The following is a 24,093-nucleotide window of genomic DNA, read 5'->3' on the forward strand; positions in this document are numbered from 1 at the left end:
GTGCGGGTTTACAGAGACTGAAGTGTCAGTCGCAACGATGAATTGCAACCTTCAAAAACTCGGCCATATTGCAATGCCGTACTACCTTACCTGATGTAAACCGTTCACTGTGATTACGATAACTGTATATGTGACGCTGAATCGCGTCTTGTGCGAAAGAATCCAATTGTCCTTGGCTAGTGCTGTGTATGAATTGTATGTATTTCATTAGCGCACGTGTGTGTGTGTGTGTGTGTGTGTGTGTGTGTTTATCGTATGTGATGAAATGCGAAATAAAAGTGGAGATCCGTCATTCGAGAACCAGACACATCAAGAAAGAATCCTGGAAGTGAATTGGTTGTGGCAGTCTGGCTCTGCAGACGGTTCGGCCGTGATGTTGAGCGCTCCGATTGGAGGAAACCGACTCGAAAGCGTGAACTGTCAACTATCAAGTAGTTTTAATCACACTATAGCTTTCAACTCTCGACGATTTAAATATTCGCCAAGAACGACACTGTTGGTGCCCTTTCCCCGATAGTTATGGACACGAAAATCGCTGAAGTAGCATCTAATTGAAAGACTTGAACCAGGCCAGTGAACCATTGGATATTATTATCTACTCCTTTACTAGTGCGAGGGTGCGCTCTGAATTTTTTGCGAGAAAACTCTTAAAGCTTTTTAAATAAGACACACATTATTAACATTCTACATCTTTATTTTTTATATCTACATATTTATTCACCCTCGCGACGAACACATTTCTGTCATCGACTGATCATTTTGTTGATACCATCATTGTAGAATGTTTGACTTTGTTGACGGAGACCACAACCACACCTCTGCTTGTCGCTTGCACCGCTTCGTCACTATCAAAGTGAAGTCCTTAAAGGTATTTTTTAAGTTTTGGAAACTTTGATGAAGGAGATGGTGCTCCACGTGTGGACGAACTCTCGAAATTCGATTAGCACGCTGTTTCTCATGCACTGACGTAGTTGCGTTACACATTGCGACGTTAAACGCTACAGTTCGGTACCCTGTAGTGACAGAGTGTTGTAAATATGTAGACCTGAAGTATAAAGACGAAGAATTTTAATAACGTTTCGTTTATTTAAAAAGTTTTAAGAGTTTTCATTTAAAAAAATTGGTAGCATTACTTCAACATCCGTACAGACTTCAGCTATGGATATAGGCTATACATGGGTGTAAGTGCAGATACTTTTATATGCTGTGCCTTAATATGTACACACATCGGTGTGTGTGTGTGTTTTTTTTTTCGTCGAACAGTCTTCGCAGTAACAAACACAAACTTTACGTTCTGATTTCTGCATGGCGGTAACTGCCCAACTAATTAGACTACGCCTGTCAGTATAGACTAACCACTTTGCGTCCACGTGGCCACACACCAACAACTGACATGCTGCCCAGGGGAAAATACCACAAATAGCTTGCTCTTAACACATGTGCATGGAGGAACTAACCGCAGCTAAGTGCAAACGCGTCTGCGGCCGAACTACCCCATGTGGGGACTCCCGGCCATCAGTGCCATACGATTATTTCATTTTCACCAATCTAAAAACATAATATTCCTGATATCTATAATTATTAACCTGCAAAAAGAAGTAAATACTGTTGAATAAAATACGATTATTTCATTTCCAAAAATCTAAAAACATAATACTCCTGATATCTATAGTTATTAGCCTGCAAAAAGAAGTAAATACTGTTGAATAATTGTTCAGTACACTGTCCTCTGTCAACAGTAGAAATATCTGCGCTTACACCCTGTATAATATGTAAAGAGGATACTATACCAAAGATATCGATTTTTTGTTGTTGACAGATTTACTGCACATGTTTACACGGTATTCTAATAAACATTCGGACGAACATAGGCTATATTTTTTCTAGTATATATAATATATAAATACATATTCCTACCGAGACTACTACATAAAGCCAAATAGTTGTTTAAGGTTGTTCCCTAATTCCGTAAAAATATCGAAAAGTAGTTGACCGGTTTACCTCAGATTTTTAGCCAGACTTCAATAAATGTTCAGATGTACGTAGGCTGAAACGTTGTTAGTAAAAATCTGTAAAAGCTCTTGACTGATTTACTTCAAAGTTTTACACGACGCCGGCCGCTGTGGCCAAGCGCTTCTAGGCGCTTCAGTCCGGAACCGTGCTACTTCGCAGGTTCGAATCCTTCCTCGGCTATGGATGTGTGTGATGTCCTTAGGTTAGTTTGGTTTAAGTAGTTCTAAGTCTGCCTCACATGTTAAGTCCCATAATGCTTAGAGGCATTTTTTACACGACGCTCTAATAAACATTCGGTTGGACAAAGACTACATTTGTCTTTAATATAATACATAAAGGGGAAAAGTTGTTAACAAAAATCTCGAAAGGTTCTTCACCGATTTACTCCACATTTTTGCACGATTCTCTAATAAACGTTCGGCGATTGGGGGGGGGGGGCGAAATTCCTATATATGGGAAGGGAGGAGATGGACAGAGAGACGGGTAGAGGAGGAGGAGATGGACAAATAGAAGGAATAGGAGTGATGGGTAGAGAGAGAGGTTGTAGGAGATACGGGCAGAGAGACGAGTAGGAGCAGATGGACAGAGAGAGAGGAGAGAAGATTAGGATTATATCCAATTACCATATATATTTGGCAGTTGCGAAACATTGTCGCATTCGCTAGTCAGTTACAAGACGTGGACTCAACAAGTCCCGGAAGTCGCTGCAGAACTATTGAGCCATGCTGCCTCTGTAGCTGTCCATAATTGCGAAAGTTTTGCCGGTGTAGGATATTGCGCACGAAATGACCTCTTGATTATGTCCATAAATGTTCGATGGGATTCATGTCACGCAATTTGGATGGCCAAATCATTCGTTCGAATTGCTAGAATGTTCACCAAACCGGGCGCGAACAATTTTGGCCCGGTGAAATGGCACATTGTCTTCCATCAAAATTCCATCGACATTGGGAAACATGTAGTCCATGATCGGCTGCAGAGTCTCCAAACAGCCGAACCGTTTCCAATCTAAGATCGGTACATTTGGGCCAGATGCCCTAGTCCATTCCATGTAAACACATCCCACACCGCTTTGGAGCCGCCACCGGTTTGCACAGTGCCTTGTGGACAACGTGGGTCCATTGCTTCGTGGGGCCTGCGCTACACTACTACCCTACCACCAGCCCATACCAACTGAAATCGGGACTCATCTGACCAGCCCACGGTTTTCCGTCGTCTAGCGTTCAACCGGTATGGTCACGAGCCCAGGAGAGGCGCTGCAGGCGATGTCGTGCTGTTAGCAAAGGCACTCGCGTCGGTCGTCTACTGCAGTACCCCATTAACGCCAGATTTCACCACAGTACCCTTACGGTACGTTCGTCGTACGTACCACGTTGATTGCTGCGGTTATTTCACGCAGTGTCGCTTGCCCGTTACCATTGACAGTTCTACGCAAACGCCGCTGCTCTCCGTCGTTAAGTGATGACCGTCGGCCACTGCATTGTCCGTGGCGTGAGATGATGCCAGAAATTTGCTATTATCGGCACACTATCTACAGTGTGGATCACAGAATACTGAATTCCTCAACGTTTCCCGAAATAGAATGCCCTACGCGTTTAGCTCCAACTAGCATTCCGCGTTCAAAGTCAGTTAATTCCCGTCGCGTGGTTACATTCACTTCAAAATCCTTTTCGCGGGAGTTACCTGAGTGCAAATGACAGCTCCGCCAATGCATTGCCTTTTTGTACCTTGTGTACGCGATGCTACCGCCGTCTGTATATGTGCATATCGTTGTCCCACGGTTTTTGGCACCTCAGTGTATGACTTTGTAAGTACTGTATGTGTTGACGTATATGTTTTAGCTTTTTGCCAAATAACACCACATTACTGACGAGTTCGACTCTGTTGGTCATGATTGTTAGACGGTGTAGTTTGCTCAGCGGCTTGTGCTGCTGTAGCACTTAGCCGTGTTAACCTTCAAACATCGCCGGCCGCGGTGGTCTCGCGGTTCTAGGCGCGCAGTCCGGAACCGTGCGACTTCTACGGTCGCAGGTTCGAATCCTGCCTCGGGCATGGATGTGTGTGATGTTCTTAGGTTAGTTAGGTTTAAGTAGTTCTAAGTTCTAGGGGACTAATGACCACAGCAGTTGAGTCCCATAGTGCTCAGTGCCATTTGAACCATTTTGAACCTTCAAACATTGATTGTACACAGATAAATGACCTTGACGGTGGTAGAACATACTCATCTGCACATTTCAAAGTAGCTTTTAATCGGTTTCAATTTTTAGAGTTATCCTTAAAACATGATCATTGGTTATTCCGGTAACATTCTGATACAGACGAGTATGCCATTGTGAGATTTCGATTACAAATAGAGTTATGAAACTCCTCTGCTTACGTATGTATATTCTTTCTGCTGGTTGCCTCTCTTGTATTTTACTCTATTTCACACGGAGGCCAACTATTTTGTCGTCTCGTTGTTAGCAGAGGTCGAATTAGAAATAGTCAATTCCAGTTAACCCCACGATTCTTTAGAGTATCTATCTCCGATGTACAAAATAGTCTCAAACTTCTGATTACCTTAAAAATGATTTAATGTGTTAAATATTTGATGTGAAGCATGAAAGCGAGAAAAGGGGTTTAAAATTATACTTGAAGTTTGTTGGAGGTATCTAATTGCTGTCATTTTGAAAACTGGTGATAAATATAGTCCGGGTAAATTTTCGCGCCATTTTAAGCATAAGATTTGTCTTTGACGTCATACCTTCTTAAGTATGTGTCGTATATAATTTTGCAGGTGCATTCAGTCTACAAACTGTGTTGCGAGTAGAGTCGGTAGTAAATAACTAATAAATTAAAATGTCATGCCTGATGTTGTTCTGCTTGAACAGCGAAAATGAGGTAAGAGATGAACATGATAGCTGTTTACAAATCTGGGAAACGAGTCTCTGGTACGGACAGCTGGCATTATTCCGGCGCCTAATCACCGCTGGAAGACGGTCAGTGACGGACGGCTCCGAGCAGGAAGCATGAGCCACAGTGCCGCGCTGCATAACAAACGCGCGGATTTTGGGCGTACCCAGTGAGTTTCCTGCGTGTAAAGGGTGCTGTCATACGCTTCTCAAACTAGAGGTCTGCATCGTAGTTCATAGCATATTTCGTTTCTGCCGTTTTTAATGTATTTCTGAAAGATGATATTTTTAAAGACTAAATTTTCATTGTGTAGAGTAGTCGATGACATAGGATCTAGCTACTCAGTTGTTAATGGACGTAAAATATTAATGAAAAGGACAGACTTTGTTGCATTGTGGTTTAGATTTCTGCAGAGGATCATGGGTGTGGTTAGATAGAGTAGAATGACGGTGACAGCTCTAACAGTGCAGAAGAAAGCAATTCGAAATCAGATTGTGGCAGGAATGGGAGTGGAGCTATTCTACTACAGTTACTGAGGCGTAGAAGAATTCAAGAGAGCAGCATGCTGTATACCGATCATTGTGAGTGCTTCCCTCAGATAATAACTGTTATATACTAATAAATTATTCTGTCGCTCGTTGTAGAAAAAAATAACAATGGAGATATCTCGCAACGCAGGCAACCTACGTATTCAATTATTTGCTGGATGTAGTCCAATCCCTTCCTTCCTCTCCAGTTTTTACCCGCTTCAGCTCACTCCAGTACCATGCAAGTTACTCCGTGATGTATTAACAGATGTCCTACCATCTTCATCCTTCTTCTTGTCAATATTTTCCACATATTCCTTTCCTCGTCGAGTTTTCGGAGAACCTCCTCATTCCTCATTCTATCAGACCATCTAATTTTCAATGTTCTTCTCTAACACCACATCTCAAATCCTTCGATTCTCTTCTTTCCCGGTTTTCCTACAGTACATGTTTCACTCCCATAGAATGCGTACATTCTCTGAAATTTCTCCACAGATTAAGGCCTATGTACAAGTAGACTTTTCTTGGCCAGGTGTGCCATTTTTGCCAATGCTAGTCTGCTTTTGACGTCCTCCCTGCTCCATTCATCATGGAGCAGAATTCCTTTACATCGTTTATTTCGTGAACCCCAATCTCGATGTTAAGTTTCTCGCCGTTCTGATTTCAGCTACCTCTCATTACTTTCTTCTCTCTTTGATTTACTTTTTGATGAGTCCTGATAACTGTAAAAATCTTAGGCTTACGTGCAAGATTTGTATGCTATGGCGTTGTTATTGTTTTTGTGGTCTTCAGTTCAAAGACTGGTTTGACGCAGCTCTCCGTGCTAATCTATGCTGTGCGAGCCTCACAATGTTTCAAATGGTTTGAAGCACTATGGAACTTAACATCTGAGGTCATCAGTCTCCTAGACTTAGAACTACTTAAACCTAACTGACCTCAGGACATCACACACATCCACGCCCGAGGCAGGATTCGAACCTGCGACTGTGTCAGCAGCGCGGTTCCGGACTGAAGCGCCTACAACCGCTCGGTCACAGCGGCCGGCTGTGCGAGCCTCTTTATCTCCGAGTTACTACAGCAACTTACATCCTTTTGTCTTCATCTCCGAGTAACTACTGCAACTTATATCCTTTTGAGTCTGCTTGCCGATCGTGGTGGCCGAGCGGTTCTAGGCGCTTCAGTCTGGAACCGTGCGACCGCTGCGCTCGCAGGTTCGAATCCTCCTCGGGCAGGTTTAAGTAGTTCTAAGTTCTAGGGGACTGATGACCTCGATGTTAAGTCCCATAATGCTCAGAGCCATTTGAACTTTTTTATCTACTGTATTCATCTCTTGGTCTCCCTCTACGATTTTTAGCCCCCAAACTTCTCTCCAATACTGGTCATCCTTGTTGTCGTAGAATGTGTTCTCTCAACGGACCCAGTCTTTTGGTTATTTTGTGCTACAAAATTCGTGACTCTTCAATTCTATTCAGTAGTTACGTGATGTACTCATCTAATCTTCAGCATTCTTCAAATGGTTCAAATGGCACTGAGCACTATGGGACTTAACATCTGAGGTCATCAGTCCCCTATACTTAGAAATACTTAAACCTCACTAACCTAAGGACATCACACACATCCATGCCCAAGGCAGGACTCGAACCTGCGACCGTAGCGATCGCGCGGTTCCGGACTGCAGCGCCTAGAATTGCTCGGCCACAATGGCCGGCTCAGCATTCTTGCCTAAAGTGTTTATCGTCCATGTTTCACTTACATAGATGGCTACAATCAAGACAAAGGACTTAAGAAAAGACATGCTTACATTTTAATTTATATTCAATTTTAGCAATTGTATCTTCATCAGAGATGCTTTCCTGGCCATTGCCAGTCAACATTTTATATTCGCCTACTTCGGCCGTTATCAGTTATTTTTCTGCTCAAAGAGGAAAACATCTACTTCTTTAAGTGCCTCGTTTTCTAATTTGTTTCCCTCAGCATCACCTAATTTAATTCGACTACATACCATTATCCTTGTTTTGCTTTTGTTGATTTTCATCTGATATCGTCCTTTCAAGGCACTGTCCATTCCGTTCAAGTGCTCTTCCAAGTCGTTTGCTGTGTCCTACAGAATTACAATGTTTTCAGCAAACCTCAAAGTTTTCATTTCTTCTTCCTAAACTTTACTTCCTACTTCTTTTACTGAGCTTTCAGTGTACAGATTGAACAACAGCTGGGATAGGCTACAACCCTGTCTTACTCCATCACAGTCACTGCTTCCCTTTCATGCCCCTCTTCTCTTACAACTGTCGTCTGGTTTCTTTACAAGTTGTAAATTGCCTTTCACAGCCCTGCCACCTTCAGAATTTCAAAGATGGTATTCCATTCAGCATTGTCAAAAGGATTCTCTAAGTTTGTGGTGTATATTTTTAATATTTTTGCCACTGAGTACATGAGTCGTAGCGTACAGGGTGCATTTGGCCATGTAATATAGATCATTCCTACTCGTCAGTAATTTTCGCCTTTTAGAAACACACTTTTCCTTTAACTCATTAGATTATGCACTTGTCATAAGTGTCGTACAATTTGCATGTAGAACCTGTAATAAATTGCTGTCATGCCTCCACATATATAAATAGCCTCGTTAGTCAGTCATGATGGGGCGAAGTGTGTTTACTGAATAGCCTAGTTTGAAATACAGTTTTAAACCGTTCTCTTTCTTCTGGAATACGCTTCAACAAGACAACTATTTACAGCGACAGACAGCTGAGTAGTTGAAGTGCAATGTCGGTGGCGCGCAGGAACTCGCACAGCCGGACGGTGGCGCGGGAAAATTTACGCGCTCTTGCGTTCGTGCGGCGTGAGCGGCCGGCGCTGGCAGAAGCGATTTAGCCTAGCTAGTGGTTGGGACATTGGCCTTGGCGCTGGCAAACGCCGTGTGTACGCTAGCGCAGCCGTGGCGGTTTCAACAAGCACGTAGCGTGCGCCTGCTGCCACTTAACTATGCACACTCGGGCACTGTCTTAGCGTGTGAAGTTTCGTGGCGTCACACCAGCGGGAAGCTACTAGCTCATCTAGAGTGAAGTACTGCCAGAGAAAAGCTGCGAAATATTCAGTCCTTGATAAGACTTCAAAGTGGTGCAAAGATTTGCAACTCGCTTTAAAAGTTCAGTAACGTGAAATGTTACAGAAATTTTAAAGTAATATTCGGTGACTACAATATTAAAGGAGAATCGAAAAACTGGCAGAAGCTGACCTCTGGGAAGGTCAGTTTGTAAACCCCGCTGAGTGGCAGCGTTGTTTGAGGCGTCATGTCACGGATTGCGCGGCCTCTCCCGCCGGAGATTCGAGTCATCCCTCGGGCATGGGTGTGTGTTGTTCTTAGCATAAGTTAGTTTAAGCAGTGCGTAAGTCTAGGGACCGATGACGTCTGCAGCTTGGTCCCTAGGAATTCACATTCATTTGAACTTTTTTGTCAGTTTGAATTCCGGAGAAATGAACGCGTGAGGCAGTTATGACGCATCAACTTCTCTAAAAGGCAAACCTACGTTTATAGCATTTCTAGAGTTAGAGAAAGCTTTTGACCGAGTTAACTGGAATACTCTCTTTGAAATTCTGAAGGTAGCAGGGGTAAACTACACAGAGCGAAGAGCTATTTAGCCAATCCGCGATTTTCTTCAGTCTGTATATTGAGCAAGCAGTAAACGAAACCAATGAACAATTTGGAATTTAGTCCAGGGAGAAGAAATAAAAAACACTGAGGTTTGCCGATGGCATTGTAATTCTGTCAGACACATCAAACGACTTGGAAGATCAGTTGAATGAAATGGACAGTGTCTTGAAAGGAGGATATAAGATGAACATCAGCAAAACCAAAACAAGGAAAACGGAATGTAGTCGAATTAAATGAGATGATGCTGAGGGAATCAACTTAGGAAATGAGACACTTAAAGTAGTAGATGGGTTTTGCTATTTGAGCAGTAAAATAACTGATGACGGCCGAAGTAAGGAGGATATAAACTGTAGACTGGCAATGGCAAGAAAAACATTTCTGAAGAAGCGACAGTTATTAACACCGAATGTAGGTTAAAGTATTAGCATGTCTTTTCTGAAGGTATTTCTCTGGAATGTAGCCACGTATTAAAATGAAACATGGGCGATAAAAGTTTAGACGAAAAGAAAACAGAAGCTTTCGAAATTTAGTGCTACAGAAGAGTGTTGAGGATAAGATAGGTAGACCACGTAACTAATGAGGTGGCAACGAATGCAATTGGGGAGACAAAAAATTCGTGTTCCGCACTGACTTTAAGTAGGGATCGGTTGGACACGTTCTGGGGCATCAAGGCATCAAATTTAGTGTTGGAGGGACGTGTGGGGGCTAAAAATCGTACAGGGAGACCGAGAGCAGATTCCGAAGGATGTAGGTTGCATTAGTTATTCGGAGATGGAGAGGCTTGCACAGGCTAGAAGACAACAAGACAGGACGACGGCAAAAACAACAACATTAAAAGAGGCACTGTTGATATTGGTCAACTCATGCACATACCTACGTGTAACAATTTGTAGGGAATGTAGGCTGACTTACCGAGAAGATAACAGCAATCAGCCACATTCTATAACATTGTTTTATTTTTATTTAAATAGCGCCGTTACTGATTTCGAACCGACCGGTTCAATATCAGGCGGCTTGTTCAAGTTAAGATACATTTTACATTAGTTTTCCTTTTTTGTTCTCTCAAATGATGAAATTTTCTCGCGGTCGTGGTGTGCACAACTAAAACAAGATGTGAGACAGTGTGTATTGAACTTTAATTGTGCCTCACAACGATTTTAAACGACGTAAACAAATTATTAAAGTGATGCTGGTTTGGCTACGTACGTGGAAAAATCCGCGCCGTTATGTTCCAGTACCGACTACTAGTGTTTAAGGAGCAGCGTAGACTATATGAAGCTTTTCTTTATATATACATGAATACACATAATCTGAAGCACCACTCCCATACCAAGAAGTTTTAACCACGTGAAAGTACGTATACTAAAGATAGCGATACCACAACCATTACATATGTGAATACACATAATTTGAAGCACCACTCACACACCAAGAACTTACTATTTGGATTAAAATAGGACTGATTGACAATAAAAAACAAATAAAGGAGCAAATTTGTTATAAAGTGCAGTGAATGTATGTAAATATTACTATATACATTGGAAGCAAAGTAAATGATTAGGGGTAGATGAACATAAATATTACAACTGTGGACGTATTACATAAATGTTATGGTATACGATGTCTTTTCAAAAAATTCCGGAACATTGATTTAGCACAAATGATGTGTTACAAAGAAATATGTTTGACATCCCTGCACACGCCTGTGTTTAATGTGTAACTGTCGGAAGTTTCATTGTTGTATGTCTGTTAGTGCTGTTCAAAAATTGCTCTGAGCACTATGGGACTTAACATCTGAGGTCAGCAGTTCCCTATAACTTAGAACTACTTAAACCTAAGTGACCTAAGGACATCACACACATCCATGCCCGAAGCAAGATTCGAACCTGCGACCGTAGCGGTCGCGCGATTCCAGACTGAAGCGCCTAGAACCGCTCGGTCATCGGGACCGGCTTTAGTGCTGTATTGAGTAGAACGTTTTGTCGAAGTTTGCGATTTTCGAGATAGCAGAGTGAAGAGGAACAACGCATCTGCATTAAATTTTGCATGAAACTCAAGAAGACTTTTACTCAGTGGTTTGAATATGACCGGATAGAAGTAACGGTGACGCCCTTCGACGTCTGCCGACGACCCTCATGTCAGGTACGTCAACGAAAGCGTGCGGGCCAATCGGAGACCGACTGTTCGAGAGACACACTTGTACTCTGCCCAGCATTACAGTCTGATGTTGGTTCAAATGGTTCAAATGGCTCTGAGCACTATGGGATTCAACTGCTGTGGTCATTAGTCCCCTAGAACTTAGAACTACTTAAACCTAACTAACCTAAGGACATCACACACATCCATGCCCAAGGCAGGTTTCGAACCTGCGACGGTAGCAGTTTCACGGTTCCGGACTGCGCGCCTAGAACCGCGAGACCACCGCGGCCGGCTGATGTTAGTTCCGTCTGTCCCGGTTTACCAGTCTGCCCAGCCTACGACGTCCGACATCTGTAATGGGGGGTGGCCTACCAACGACGTCTGGACATGGTTTCACCTTGGTTTCACCACGTGTTGAAAACACTCACCACAGCACTCCTCGAACACCAGACAAGTCGTGCGGTTTCCGAAATGCTCGTGCCGAGCCTTCGGGCGATCATAATCTGACCTTGATGAAACTCAGGCCCCTTCTCCACTCTACATACAGACAACACACTCACTGATACTACATACACCTTGCGTATGTCTGACCAGCAGTCATTCCTCGCCAGATGACACTGCTATCGCTTGGACGGTTTATATCGATGGCAGTTCAAATGGCTCTGAGCACTATGGGACTTAACATCTTAGGTCATCAGTCCCCTAGAACTTAGAACTACTTAAACCTAACTAACTTAAGGACATCACACACATCCATGCCCGAGTCAGGATTCGAACCTGCGACCGTAGCAGTCTCGCGTTTCCGGACTGCAGCGCCTAGAACCGCACGGCCACCGCGGCCGGCGACCGTAGTCTGAGGTCGTAATGTTCTGGATAATCAATATACTCGTATATCCACTTGCAATTGCAGCTTTCATAAGCCGAGTTAAAGAATGTGCCTGGGAAACGTCTATAATACTGTCAGTCTGAATACGACTACCTATCAGTACTGCTGTACGAAATAAATATGAGTTTGGCATTACATCAGAAAATGCAGGCGCCTAATGAGGGATGTTGCAGGAGGACAAAAAGGAGAAAAAGGTACATTTTTTAGACTGTGTGGCGTAGCTGCATGTTTCCTGATGATAATTTAGCGTTAGAAATAGCGAAGTACGAGAGGAAGGCACACCTATTCATTCTTCGGTCTAGTACCTATGTCGAGGACTATAAATATAACAAAATGAGACGGTAGAAAAGCTCGATGAAGCCGTAGTATCATTGAAGACCTCAGTTGCAGCATATTTTGATGCGAACTGCAGGTTCAAAAACGGTTCAAATGGCTCTAAGCACTATGGGACTTAACTTATGAGGTCATCAGTCCCCTAGAACGTAGAACTACTTAAACCTAACTAACCTAAGGACATCACACACATCCATGCCCGAGGCATGATTCGAACCTGCGACCGCAGCAGTCCCGCGGTTCCGGACTGCAGCGCCAGAACCGCTCGGCCACTAAGGCCGGCTGCAGGGTTCATTTGGATCTGCTACGAGAGACTTTTTTTTTAATTAAGACCTTTTTTCCGTCACTCAGTGCACTTTCACATTTTCGCTGGCAAGATGGAATTTTGAAATCGCAAACCGAACACAACTGTTATCTGATTTAGATGAATCTTTTAGATGCACTTCTGCTGTCGGCAACTGCTACCGGAGGTTTATGTGGACTTGTGAAAGCGATAGCTTTCATTCGTTCGTTGACAAACCCTACTCCACAAGTCCTAACATAGAACCTTCTGGGATATGGCGCGAATCAGTTTACACATTAACTACAAGCCAACTCGGTGAAGTATAGAAATAACACATTATGACTAGTTATAATCTACTCTTGTTGACCGTTACCTGGATTACTTCACGGAAAATTGTTACTCTCGAAAAAAATTGCTCATCCTATTACGAAATTCAGCTGCTGTCTTTATTTAATACTTCAATACCTAAGTATCTATCTAAATTACCGCGTAACACTATCAAGTGGCTAGCTGTCAGCTTCAGCTGCTGTCTTTATTTAATACTTCAATACCTAAGCATCTATCTAAATTACCGCGTAACACTATCAAGTGTCTATTTACTGGCAAAGTGTAAACCAAATGTAAACATCAATATTAAGTGGAATTTACATCCCAGAGTCTACAAAATTGGACAAATTCTTGTATTATTTCCTTATAAGATACTTTAAAAAAAGGTCCCACAGAAGAATGGGAGTTGGTTAGATTAGAGTGAACGTAATTACGGATTTACGCGCCAAGTTAAATCTATGTACCAGAACGGGTTTCAAACAGCAGCTGTCCTGTCCGCCATTACTTGATTAACATGAGGAAAGCACGAAGCTTCCCAACAAAACTTCAAGGTATGTCAGTTGTTGTTAGTTCTTTCATCATAGCAACAGTCTAAACAAGACGCTGATCACAACCATATAAATGGATATGTGAAGTGCACCACAGTTGAAGCCACTCCGCCGACTTGGTCATCGATGAAGGTAAACTGAAATGATTAGGACAACGCAAACATTCAGTCCCCGACCGAAGAAAATTGTTTAATGCTCATTTATAACGTCTTTCACTGAATGTTGAAAACGGTTAAATTTAGCGCCATGGTCCTTCGTATAAATATGACTACTTAATGTAATCATTCGTTCTTCTGCGCCGACTGAATACAAGTTTCCGTCACGTAAATCTCGCTCGTTTTCTCATGTCTGGACTGTTATCCCCTGTCTAACGACTGCGCCGCCTATAGAACATTAAGCTCTGAACAACAGTGAACGGGGAAACAGAGAGAGCAGATCGTGTGAGATCCTTCGTCATGTTTAGCAGCTAGTGGAGACCAAAGAGAGCTTCGGTCAGGTTGTCTAGTTCTATATACGCCATGTATTACAACAAAACTGGCTCAGAGGCAAGCGGGAAGCAAACAAAGAAACAGTTTCATGAGAGACGCATTCGACTCGGAAGAAAATCGAAGACAGGGAACCGGTCATTCTCCACGTAATTAGAGCCAATCCAAGCGAGACGCGTGAGACACGCAGGCCCGCATAATTATTCGTGAGATGTCTCTCTACGGATTTATGCATTAACTTAAAGTCGTTGATTACCTTCTGCGAAATGAGCGAGGAGGATCACGCTATTCAGCGTTTGGACAAACAGTTATCGTTGTTGGTGTGCAATTATTACAGTCGTAGGAGAACCTGAAGAGGGTGTTATACGCAGCACTGCGTCTTGAAATGCACTGACTTTAACAACTCTTTGGTCATTCTGTCACATACATGTAGCTAACTAACCCGAATAGGAGAAATATGCCATAGTCGAGTAGAAAGATACTGAAGTAACAGTGGTTTATTTATTTGATCACCCACAGTTTAGCCTTATTCTTGCATAGAAAAAAATGAAGTATGTATTCACAAAAATATTTGACCCCCTCTCTTAAGAATTAAGGGTGCTGGCAGGTGGTGAAAAATGTAAAAACAAATTGAGGTACATGTATAAAATTTTGTTATAGATTAAAAAAAAGATACATATATATAAAGGGACGTCATTTAGCCACGTTTTTACAGAGTCAGTGTTTTAAAACTGTAAAACGACTGACTCATAGCGAGTTGTTGCGATTATCATTCACGGAACTTGCAAAAAAAAACTAAACTACACTGAACTGGAATTTCATATCAGCGCGCACAATGCTGCAGAGTGAAAATGTCGTTCTGGAAACATCCTCCAGGCTATGGCTAAGCCGCGTCTCTGCAATATCCTTTCTTCTAGGAGTGCTAGTCTTGCAAGTTTCGCAGGAGAGCTTCTATGAAATTTCGAAGGTAGGAGACATGCTACTGGCGGGAGTAAAGCTGTGAGTCGTGCTTAGGTAGCTCAGTCAGTAGAGCACTTTCCCGCGAAAGGCAAAGGTCCTGAGTTCGAGTCTCGGTCCTGCACACAGTTTTAATACACCAGGAATTTTCTTATTGAACTGAACGGAATGTTGTATAGTACTTACATGTCAATGCCACCATTCCCAGGATTTGCGATTTCCGGTCTATAGTTACAACACAAATGCATACATGAGAAAAAAGGACCTACGTGCTGCCTTCGTCAGAACTTACAGTGTTTAAAGATTTAAATACATGTAAAAAATTCGTGGAAATTCTACGGAGAAAAGAAAAACCGCGATAAATTAGCTCGTTGGATTCGTCGTCGATTGATGAGATGTGCGATGGTAAAACACAATCAGACCGTGAATATGTTCACAAATTGTGCTACGGGTCGATGTGAAAGCCAGCAGGACGTTCCACGCATTTCGCAGTTGCCCGTGCGCCTGACATTGGAGTGGTCAAAAGAAGAGGAAGTTCATAGAAAATGAGTCACACACGTGTCGTCGTGTGTCAGTAGTTGCAAGTTGTCGGAGCAGATAAGCTGCAGCGTTTGATAAAAACCCGTGTCACAGTGTGCGTTACATGTTTTTATCTTAGAATTTCTCAAAGTAGTTTCTGAGTTCCGCCATGCTAATTTTAGCGTATCAGTAATCCGGGATAAAAATTAATTCATTTCTTTTGTCTCCCTGTTACAAGTAGCCCGCGGAGACTAAAGAAACACTGTCGCCAAAACGATTACTTCGGTGACTTTGCGGTAAAGAAAATGTACAACTCTCGAAGTACTGTTTCTGCTGCTACTACTACTACTGCTATTACTACTACTACAGTAAGCATCTGTAACAGTGATCGATTCGAGTCAGATCTGTATCAATGCAGTTGATTGGAAAATGTTCATAGTGGGAGGATGAACTTTAACGTATCCTTGATGTATGCTGAGATACCTCAAAGTGAATGTAGGAGGGGCATTCGGACAGTATTTTTTTGTGTGGAGTGCCCGAACCAGATTATGTATTTCAATTTTCCCGCTAACCCCTGTTGGTTTTGTTGTTCTGCGACAGGTAGCTGCAGCAGCGCGGAGCGTTCCAAAATTGCATCTCGCATCGACGTGCGTATGAAACAGAGGTGTGTGCATGAATTCCTCACTCCAGTACAATGGAGGCACGAATTTCCAGCCCCCGCAACAGTTACGCTAGCATGGATAGGACTTTCGTGTCACATCCAACGTACAATACTGTGGTAGTTTCTTCAGACTTCCGCATCCTTTTTTGAGAGATGGACTACGTGACCAAACGTTTTCTTTTACTCATATGCTGTCGTCACATCTACAAGACAGTGACTGGCCGCAGCTAGTTCAGGTTTTTCCAAGCGCGGCATGTGGGCTCCTGCTAATCGTCGATGAAAGTGCTTAACGGGTGGTGATGATTACGTGGAAAAATTACGGATCTCTTACTCTGTTTAACTGCGTTAGTCTGCGTTATGTATCTGCTGCAGTGTCCATTGTCGTCTGACATACAGTAATTAGGCGTATACCCGTTCCGCCTTCACGAAGTTTATGCCCGTTGTTTCCTAGGTTGTAGTTCAAAATTTTCTTGGGTGGTCTTATACATTATCTTCGCGTCTTGTTTCCGCCTCTCTCTATATTCAGTTATTTCCTCATTAATAGCATTTGCGTTCTCTGTTACATCTCTTCTTGTGCAGCCGTTCGCACTCCTCGAGAATCTCATCTCTGCTACTTGTATGTTGATGTAGACTTTGTTTTTATATGTCCGGCTCTCACTTCCAAACTTGTGTCGCTATAGTTCTACAAAACTAGATTTTTGCAAAGTAGATTTTTGCAGGGAATGTTCCGTTTGTTGTCACACATATTGTCTGAAATTTGTAGCTGTACTTACCGTGATTGCAAGAAGAAGACATCAGTTTCGGAATGACCCTCGTATTACTCACGACGACGAGTCAAGTAGGCTCAGAACTGAGCTCTTCTACTGTGTGAGAGACCAGCGGAAAAATGTTCCTGCCGTAGCTAAAAAAAGGCGAATATTCTTCTGTTTGAAAGACTATTACTGAAAAAGTGGGGTACGAGCCAGATGCCTCATTCTGCCGTCTTCAGCATCTTCAAAATTTTTCCCAAAAATGTAGGCATCGAAAATATTTGCGCTTTTTTTTAACATGCAACTCACCTCATATTCCCATAAGCTACCCTAACCGTAACTCACTAACACCCATTAGTCTATCGCTGTAAGTCGCTCATACCCTTCCACTCCATCTTGCCCATTCTCGCTCACTCATTTATCTCAAATCATTTCATTAACTCTTTGTGTCTCTCCGTCCATGTCTGCGGTCTCACAGCCACGGTCTCCTTCGTTTCTGTCCTACTACTACTGTATCCTCTAACTGGTATTGTCTCCCTTTTGCCCTCTCTTACTGCTTCTATATCATTCATTCCTTCCCACTGTTGCTGTCTCTTCTCACTGTCAGTATCTCTCTCTGCCTCGTTGTCATTGTCATAGACTGTCTCATTAACACTGGCTCTCGCCCACTTCCACTTTCTCTTTCCTCTGTATCTGTCCCAGTTACACTGTCTGCTCCGCTCTCTTCCTAGCACTGTTATGCTATTCTGTCATTGTCAACTATGTTTCACTGTCGCTATGTCCCTCTCTTTCTCTCTCACTGCTATTATCTCCTTCGCTCCTTCTATACCACAACCATTGTCTACTATCTTCTTGTGTTTATTACTCTTTCGTCTCCTTGCCACTGCCTCTCTGTCAGCATAAAAAATCGGGAATATGCCAAAATTTATGGGAAATTTTTTAAAGATACTCTGGGAGGTAGATTGAGCAGCTCGTACCCCACTCCTAAGAGTCTTGTAGGAAACAGGAGCATACTCGCCTTTTTTGTGCTCGATAGAAGCATTTTTCTGCTGGTTTCTCAGCTACAGCAGGGCATGTCACTCATGTGAAAAGAACTTTTACGTGCTTATTTTTTGTTTACAAGTAGAGAAACTTCGCACCTTGCAATCGAATAAAGATATCAAGATAATTTTCGGGATCTTCGGAATACGTCTTAAAAATTACACCCATTTATTGTACAAAGCAGTCTTGCAATCCGCGGCTCGGTTTTAGTATCCAGAAACCATGTTTTTGGGTGTTTCTCGATAGCAAATAAAGATTTTTGCGGGAAGATGGCGTTTCTAGATATATGCTTGGAGAATATACCGTTGGAATCTGAGCAGTTTGCGCGGTTAATTATTTATATATCTGCTGCCGACGGCGGAAAAAATGGTGGAAAATGCTTTTTTGGGGTTTTGTTAGGAACCGTCCATGAGCTAGATGGTGCCTCAACAAAACCCTTAAGGAGCACCATAGACCACATATAATGCAAAAAGAACCAAACGATTTGCTTCCTCCATTTGGCCAAGCAGCAAGAAGTGCGAAACATTAGCAGGATTGCTACAGTAAGACGATCCTTATGTTGGGCATGCGCAAGGGATATCCAGAACACTTGATCCTAGATATCTATCACAAATAGAACCTGAGGTATGAGCGCCGGAAAAACCCAGCTTTTTGCGTTTTGGAACATGTAGATAGCGCATGCTGTCGCAGGTGTACAGATTTCCTTTTGTAAAGTAACGCATGTTTTTCGTTTCCTTCTGCAGGCCTGCCTCTGGACATGGACATATCGTTCAGCAACGTGCTGGAGGACGCACGTCAGTACTTCCAGGGGCTGCCGTCTCCCGCGTCGGGCCCGGGCGCTCCGCCCCCGCAGGCGCCGGGCCAGCAGCCGCCCCCGCAGCAGGCACAACCGCCCCCGCAGCAGGTGGGCGGCACCGCCGCCGCCGCGCCAGCGCCGTCTGGCCAGCCTCCGCCGGCGCCGCCCCCGCAGCAGGTGGCACCGCCGCCGTCCGCCCCCGCAGCCGCAGAGCCGCCGCCCGTGGGTACACAGTACGACGTGGCGCCTGCCTCCACAGCCGCCCCCACCGTCTTGTCCTACTGGCCGCCCCCAGCCTCCACAGCCACCACCTACCCTCGTAAAAATGTGAGTTTTTTTCTAACCTAACCACAGAAATTTATAATGTGACAAGTTTCGGCCGATTACAAGAGAAACAATAAAGAAAGAGATGAAAAAATAATGGGATACCTCCTAACATCGTGCCATGCTGCCTCTGTAGCCGTCCATAATAACGAAAGTGTTGCCAGTGCAGGATTTTGTACACGAACTGACCTGTCGATTACGTCCCATGTTCGGTGGAATTCATGTTTGGCGATGGGAGTGGCTAAATCATTTGCTCGAATTATGCAAAGCGTTCTTCAAACCAATTACGAACAATTTTGTCATCCATAAAAATTCCATCATTGTTTGGGAACCTGATATTCACGAATGGCTGCAAATAGTCTCCAGGTATATTTCCAGTCAATGATCCATTCAGTTGGACCAGAGGACCCAGTCCATTCGTCGTAAACAGAGGCCACACCATTATGGAGCCACCACCAGCTCGCTTAGTGCCTTGTTGACAACTTGGGTCCATGGGTTCGTGGTTTTTGCGCCACACTCGATCCCTGCCATCAGCTCTCACCAACTGAAACGGGGCTAATTTCAGCAGGCCACGGTTTTCCAGTCGTCAAGGGTCCAACCGATATTTTCATGAGCTCAAGAGAGGCGTTGCAGGCGATGTCGTGCTGTTAGCAAAAGCACTCACGTCGGTCGTCTACTGCCATAGCCCATTAACGCCAAATTTCTCCGCACTGCCCTAACGGATACTTGCCTCGTACGTACCACATGGCTTTCTGCAGTTGTTCTACGAAGTGTTGCTTGTCTGTCAGCACTAGCAACTCTAATGCAAGCGCCGCTGCTGTTGGTCATTATGTGAAGGCTCTCGGCCACTGCGTCGTCCATGGTGAGAAGTAATGCCTGAAATTTGGTATTTTCGATACACTCTTGTCACTGTGGATCTCGGAACACTGAATTCCCTACCGATTTCCGAAACGGAGTGCCCCATGCGCGTAGCTCCAACTACTGGTTCCACGTTCGAAGTCAGTGAATTCCCGTCGTGCGCTCGTAATCACGTCGGAAACCTTTTCACATGAAACACCCGAATACAAATGGCAATTCCGCCAGTGGATTGCCATTTTATAATACGATACTACCGCCACTTGTATATTTGGATATCGCTGCTCCATGATTTTTGTCACCTCAGTGAGCATAAATATCCAGTGATGTTACGAAAGTTTGCTGAAAAGTAATTTTGTCCTCAATATTCTTTGAGGTATTACAATGTCACGCGTATTAGTAGGCCTACTTCCCCGCTTCGTTGACCCAAGTTGCAACCCTCCGCCGTTAGTGCCTTTGGATCACTCATCAGTCATCTTCCACACTGTCCTGATTTGCCCCATTCGATTTTCAGCTATTTCCAAAACCTAAAGAACTTCGACAGTGTGGAAGCGGTGCAAGCAGAAGTGAGGTTGTGGCTCCGTCAACATTCTACAATTACCATATCAAATAACTTACTGGTTTCGCGTTGGAAGAAATGTTTTCGTCGCCAGGGTGACTTATCTAGAGAAATAAATTTGTAGGCATGAAGAATATTGATGTAGAATGATACTAATGTTTGTATTACTGTAAAAGCTTTAAGAGGTTTAACATAAAAAATTCGGCACGCTCTCGTAAGTGCCGAAATTCAGTACGAATGGCGTAAATGCAGTGCGACGAGGGATAACAACAGAACACACGAGGCATAACAATAGAACTCTCAAATGTTCTGCTGTGTGAAAAAAAAAGCGAACATTTACAGTGTACACAGTTGTGGAGCGACTTCTCTCCACCAAAGTAGGCTGTTGAACCAGTGAAAGGAAGTAAGGGGAAAAACAGAAAAAGAAAGAAAAGACCAGATCACAGAGAAAATCACGAATGTCTTATTTTTCGTCTTGGAGCTGTTTTGTTTCTTTTGTGATCATTCAGTTACTTAGTCTGTGATAAAGAGTCCCGAACATTGAATTGTATACTGACCTTGACACAAATATGACGTAAGACTGGTTATCTCGAGGTAGTCTGAAGCGACGTTGATCCTCTAGTTCCAGTTACGCACGCGTTAAGTGCGATAAGCACTTCTGAGAGTACAGTCAGCTGGAACACGTACACAGTCTCAAGCGGAATTATGTCTTTCCCCAAAAGTGCTGCACGCGAGACACACGTGCGCCAATCAGATTGCCTGATCTACTAAACGTGCCCCTGGGAGGATCTCTCTCGCACAAGTAGATTGCACTCCCCATTCATGCAAGGAACTTGAGGGTAGGAATGATATTGTTGACGTCTGTGGTAACGATATAGTTTTGGCCGCACAAAGGCGTGGTCTTTCGTTTTCATTTTAGTATTAAGAGACCATCATGAATCAGACGGTTGGGTATGAAAATAATCCCGGGTCGTTATAATTAAAATGCAGCTACTCGCGGAAGTCCACTGCAGACTGTACTTATCGTATGACAGCGGAACTTAGTAGATATTGTAATGCGTTAATACGGAACCGATTTACGATGGAAAAAAACTGTTCTAATTTTGGCTACAAGGTGCAGATCTGGCGCTGTGAATACAAGGAAGATGTATAGAAATGTTTCCACATGTAAGGGATTAGGAACGTTACGTGGGCAGGAGGGCCAAACAAGTGAGAAAGGCGTAATGTTGATTTTATTAATAATCACCTCTTACACAGTTCGTTCAATATAAGCACCGGAGACGACGACGTAACGCTGCATCCGTAAACTGCCGTGATCAACAGTTGTTCGCGGCAGTTCCGATGAAATCAGAGCAACGTGTTCCTGTATAGTCTTGCTGGCCTTCGGATCAGATAGAGATCTAACGTGCCCCTGTTAAAAGCGTTTTTTAGATATCTCCGTAACCAAAAGTCACATGGATTCGGAACAGGTCTCTTGCAAGCCGCGCATGAAAACCTCTGAAGGTAACACGTCCGTGGAAGGTTGCATTTAGCAGTTCTTCCACTGGGCGAGCGCCATGACGTGCCGCCCCATGTTGCATGAAAACAGTGATTTCCACATAGTTGTGCTCTTCCAAAGCAGGAGTTACACAATGAAGGAGATCTCGATAATGTGCCGACATCACGGTACACCTGACAGGCCCTCTATGTGTATTCTGTTAAAAGAAGAACGGATCGAATAAAGGCGCTTGTGAATCCGCACTCCACAGTCACTTACGGCGAATGTAATGGTTCTTCGTGCACAACACGCGGTTGACAGTACCTCAAATTCGCCGGTTCTGTGTATTCACTGGTCCCTCTAGTGTAAAATTTACCTGGCCACATGCCATCAACTTCAATCTGTGCCAGAAACCGACGAGCAAATTTAAAACGTTGTTGCGCATCATGAGGTTTTAGTTGTTGCACCGTCTGGGTCTTGTGGGGATACCAATGTAAAATAACCGCAAAATATTCTGTACTGTTGACCATGGAATAGACACCGCACGAGCACTATCACTGTCCAGAGAACGTGTTGAATAGCCAGTTACAGCAACAGGAAGCTCGTCATAACTCCCACCGGGATAGGACACTTTCCTCACACCAAGCTCACCCGTGTTTTCGAATCTCATCATCACCATCTTTAAACAATTTAATGACATGCAAACTCTCCTAAAACATTTCGGTCGTCGTACTCTCTCTATATAGTAGCTAACTGCTGACGTTCACATAAAACACTTTCACGAACTGCGCACGGCCTCTCTTCTCGATAGTCATATTGTTCACTCACGTTATGGCTTCTCAATTGACAGCTTTGCTGTCACCCCGTGATACGAACTGTGTAAAGCGCCAGATTTGCACCTGGTGGCCAAAATTGGAACTGATTTGTTTTCCAGCGTAAATCGGTTGCTCATTAATGTACTGGTATATCTGCCAAGTGTCGCTGCCATACGATAGTTACAGCCCTCAGTAGACCTCTCTGAGTAGCTGCACTTTAATAATTATAACCATAGGGTACCAACTTAATATGTAAAATCCAGAATGAAAGAATTCAAAAGTGAGAATATAGTATTCCCACAGCAATGCGACAAAGAGCATTGTGGCCCACACCCTTCCTGATTTAGGTCTCTTGTATCATATGGAAGCTAAAACACAGGACACGTGACGTTGGGTGTAACAGGTTTATAGAGTGTCCAATGAAATTAGTTTTTAATTGTTGTTGTGACCGTCCTCGTCGTCGTCAGTCCGAAGAATGGTTTGATGCAGTCATCCTCTGCATGACTGCCGGAACGTACATCTCCTTGAACCTACTTACTGCGTGTAAGCTTTAGTCTCCGTCTTCAATACTTACCCCTTAAACTTCCCCATTATCAAATTAACTCTTCCTTGATGCTCCAGGATGGGTCCTGTCAACCGATTCAGTGAAGCTGCGCCATAAATTTCTTTTGTCCCCGATTCTATTCAGTACGTCTTTATTAGCTATCTAACCTCAACATTCTTCTTTAGCACGACATAAAAAAACCTTCTTTCCTGTTCTTGCGTGTGCTGCTTATCAACCATGTTTCACTTTCGTACAAGGCTACACTCCAGACAAATACTTTCAGAGACGACTTCCAACCACTCAGTTTTATATTAGATGCTAAAATATTTCTTTTTATTTTCCTGTCCTGATAGCAAAATCACTTTAGCATACTTATTTGCTTATTCTAACATTGTCTCTATTCGACTACATACCATTACACTTGTTTTATTTTCATCTTATAACTTCTTTTCAAGACACTGTCCATTCCGTTCAGCTGCTTTTCCAAGACCTTTGTCGTCCCAGATAGAATTACAGGGTCATCGGCAAACATTAAAATCCCAATTCCTTCTCCCTTAACTCTGCTTCCAAATTTTTGTTTGGTTTATTTTACTGCTTGGTCACTATATCAATTGAATAACATGTGGAATAGGCTACAATACCGCCACATTCTCTTTTCGATCATTTTTGTGGTCTTTGGCTCTTAGTACTGCAACCTGATTTTTGAACAATTTA

At 43.3% G+C, this 24,093-nt stretch overlaps 1 protein-coding gene across 2 annotated transcripts in view; it reads left to right on the forward strand.

Annotated features, from left to right (window-relative positions):
* Window positions 1-24,093, forward strand: part of LOC126336785 (uncharacterized) — a 1,589,831-nt gene that overhangs the window by 1,505,908 nt on the left and 59,830 nt on the right. For both annotated transcript variants that reach the window (XM_050000805.1, XM_050000803.1), the window contains one exon: window positions 18,753-19,132. In XM_050000805.1, coding sequence (XP_049856762.1) covers window positions 18,767-19,132 — 366 coding nt within the window. In that variant the 5' untranslated portion in view covers window positions 18,753-18,766. The remainder of the gene's footprint in view (window positions 1-18,752; window positions 19,133-24,093) is intronic.

Source organism: Schistocerca gregaria, chromosome 2 (genome assembly GCF_023897955.1).
Source record: "Schistocerca gregaria isolate iqSchGreg1 chromosome 2, iqSchGreg1.2, whole genome shotgun sequence".
NCBI classification, from domain to species: Eukaryota; Metazoa; Arthropoda; class Insecta; order Orthoptera; family Acrididae; genus Schistocerca; species Schistocerca gregaria.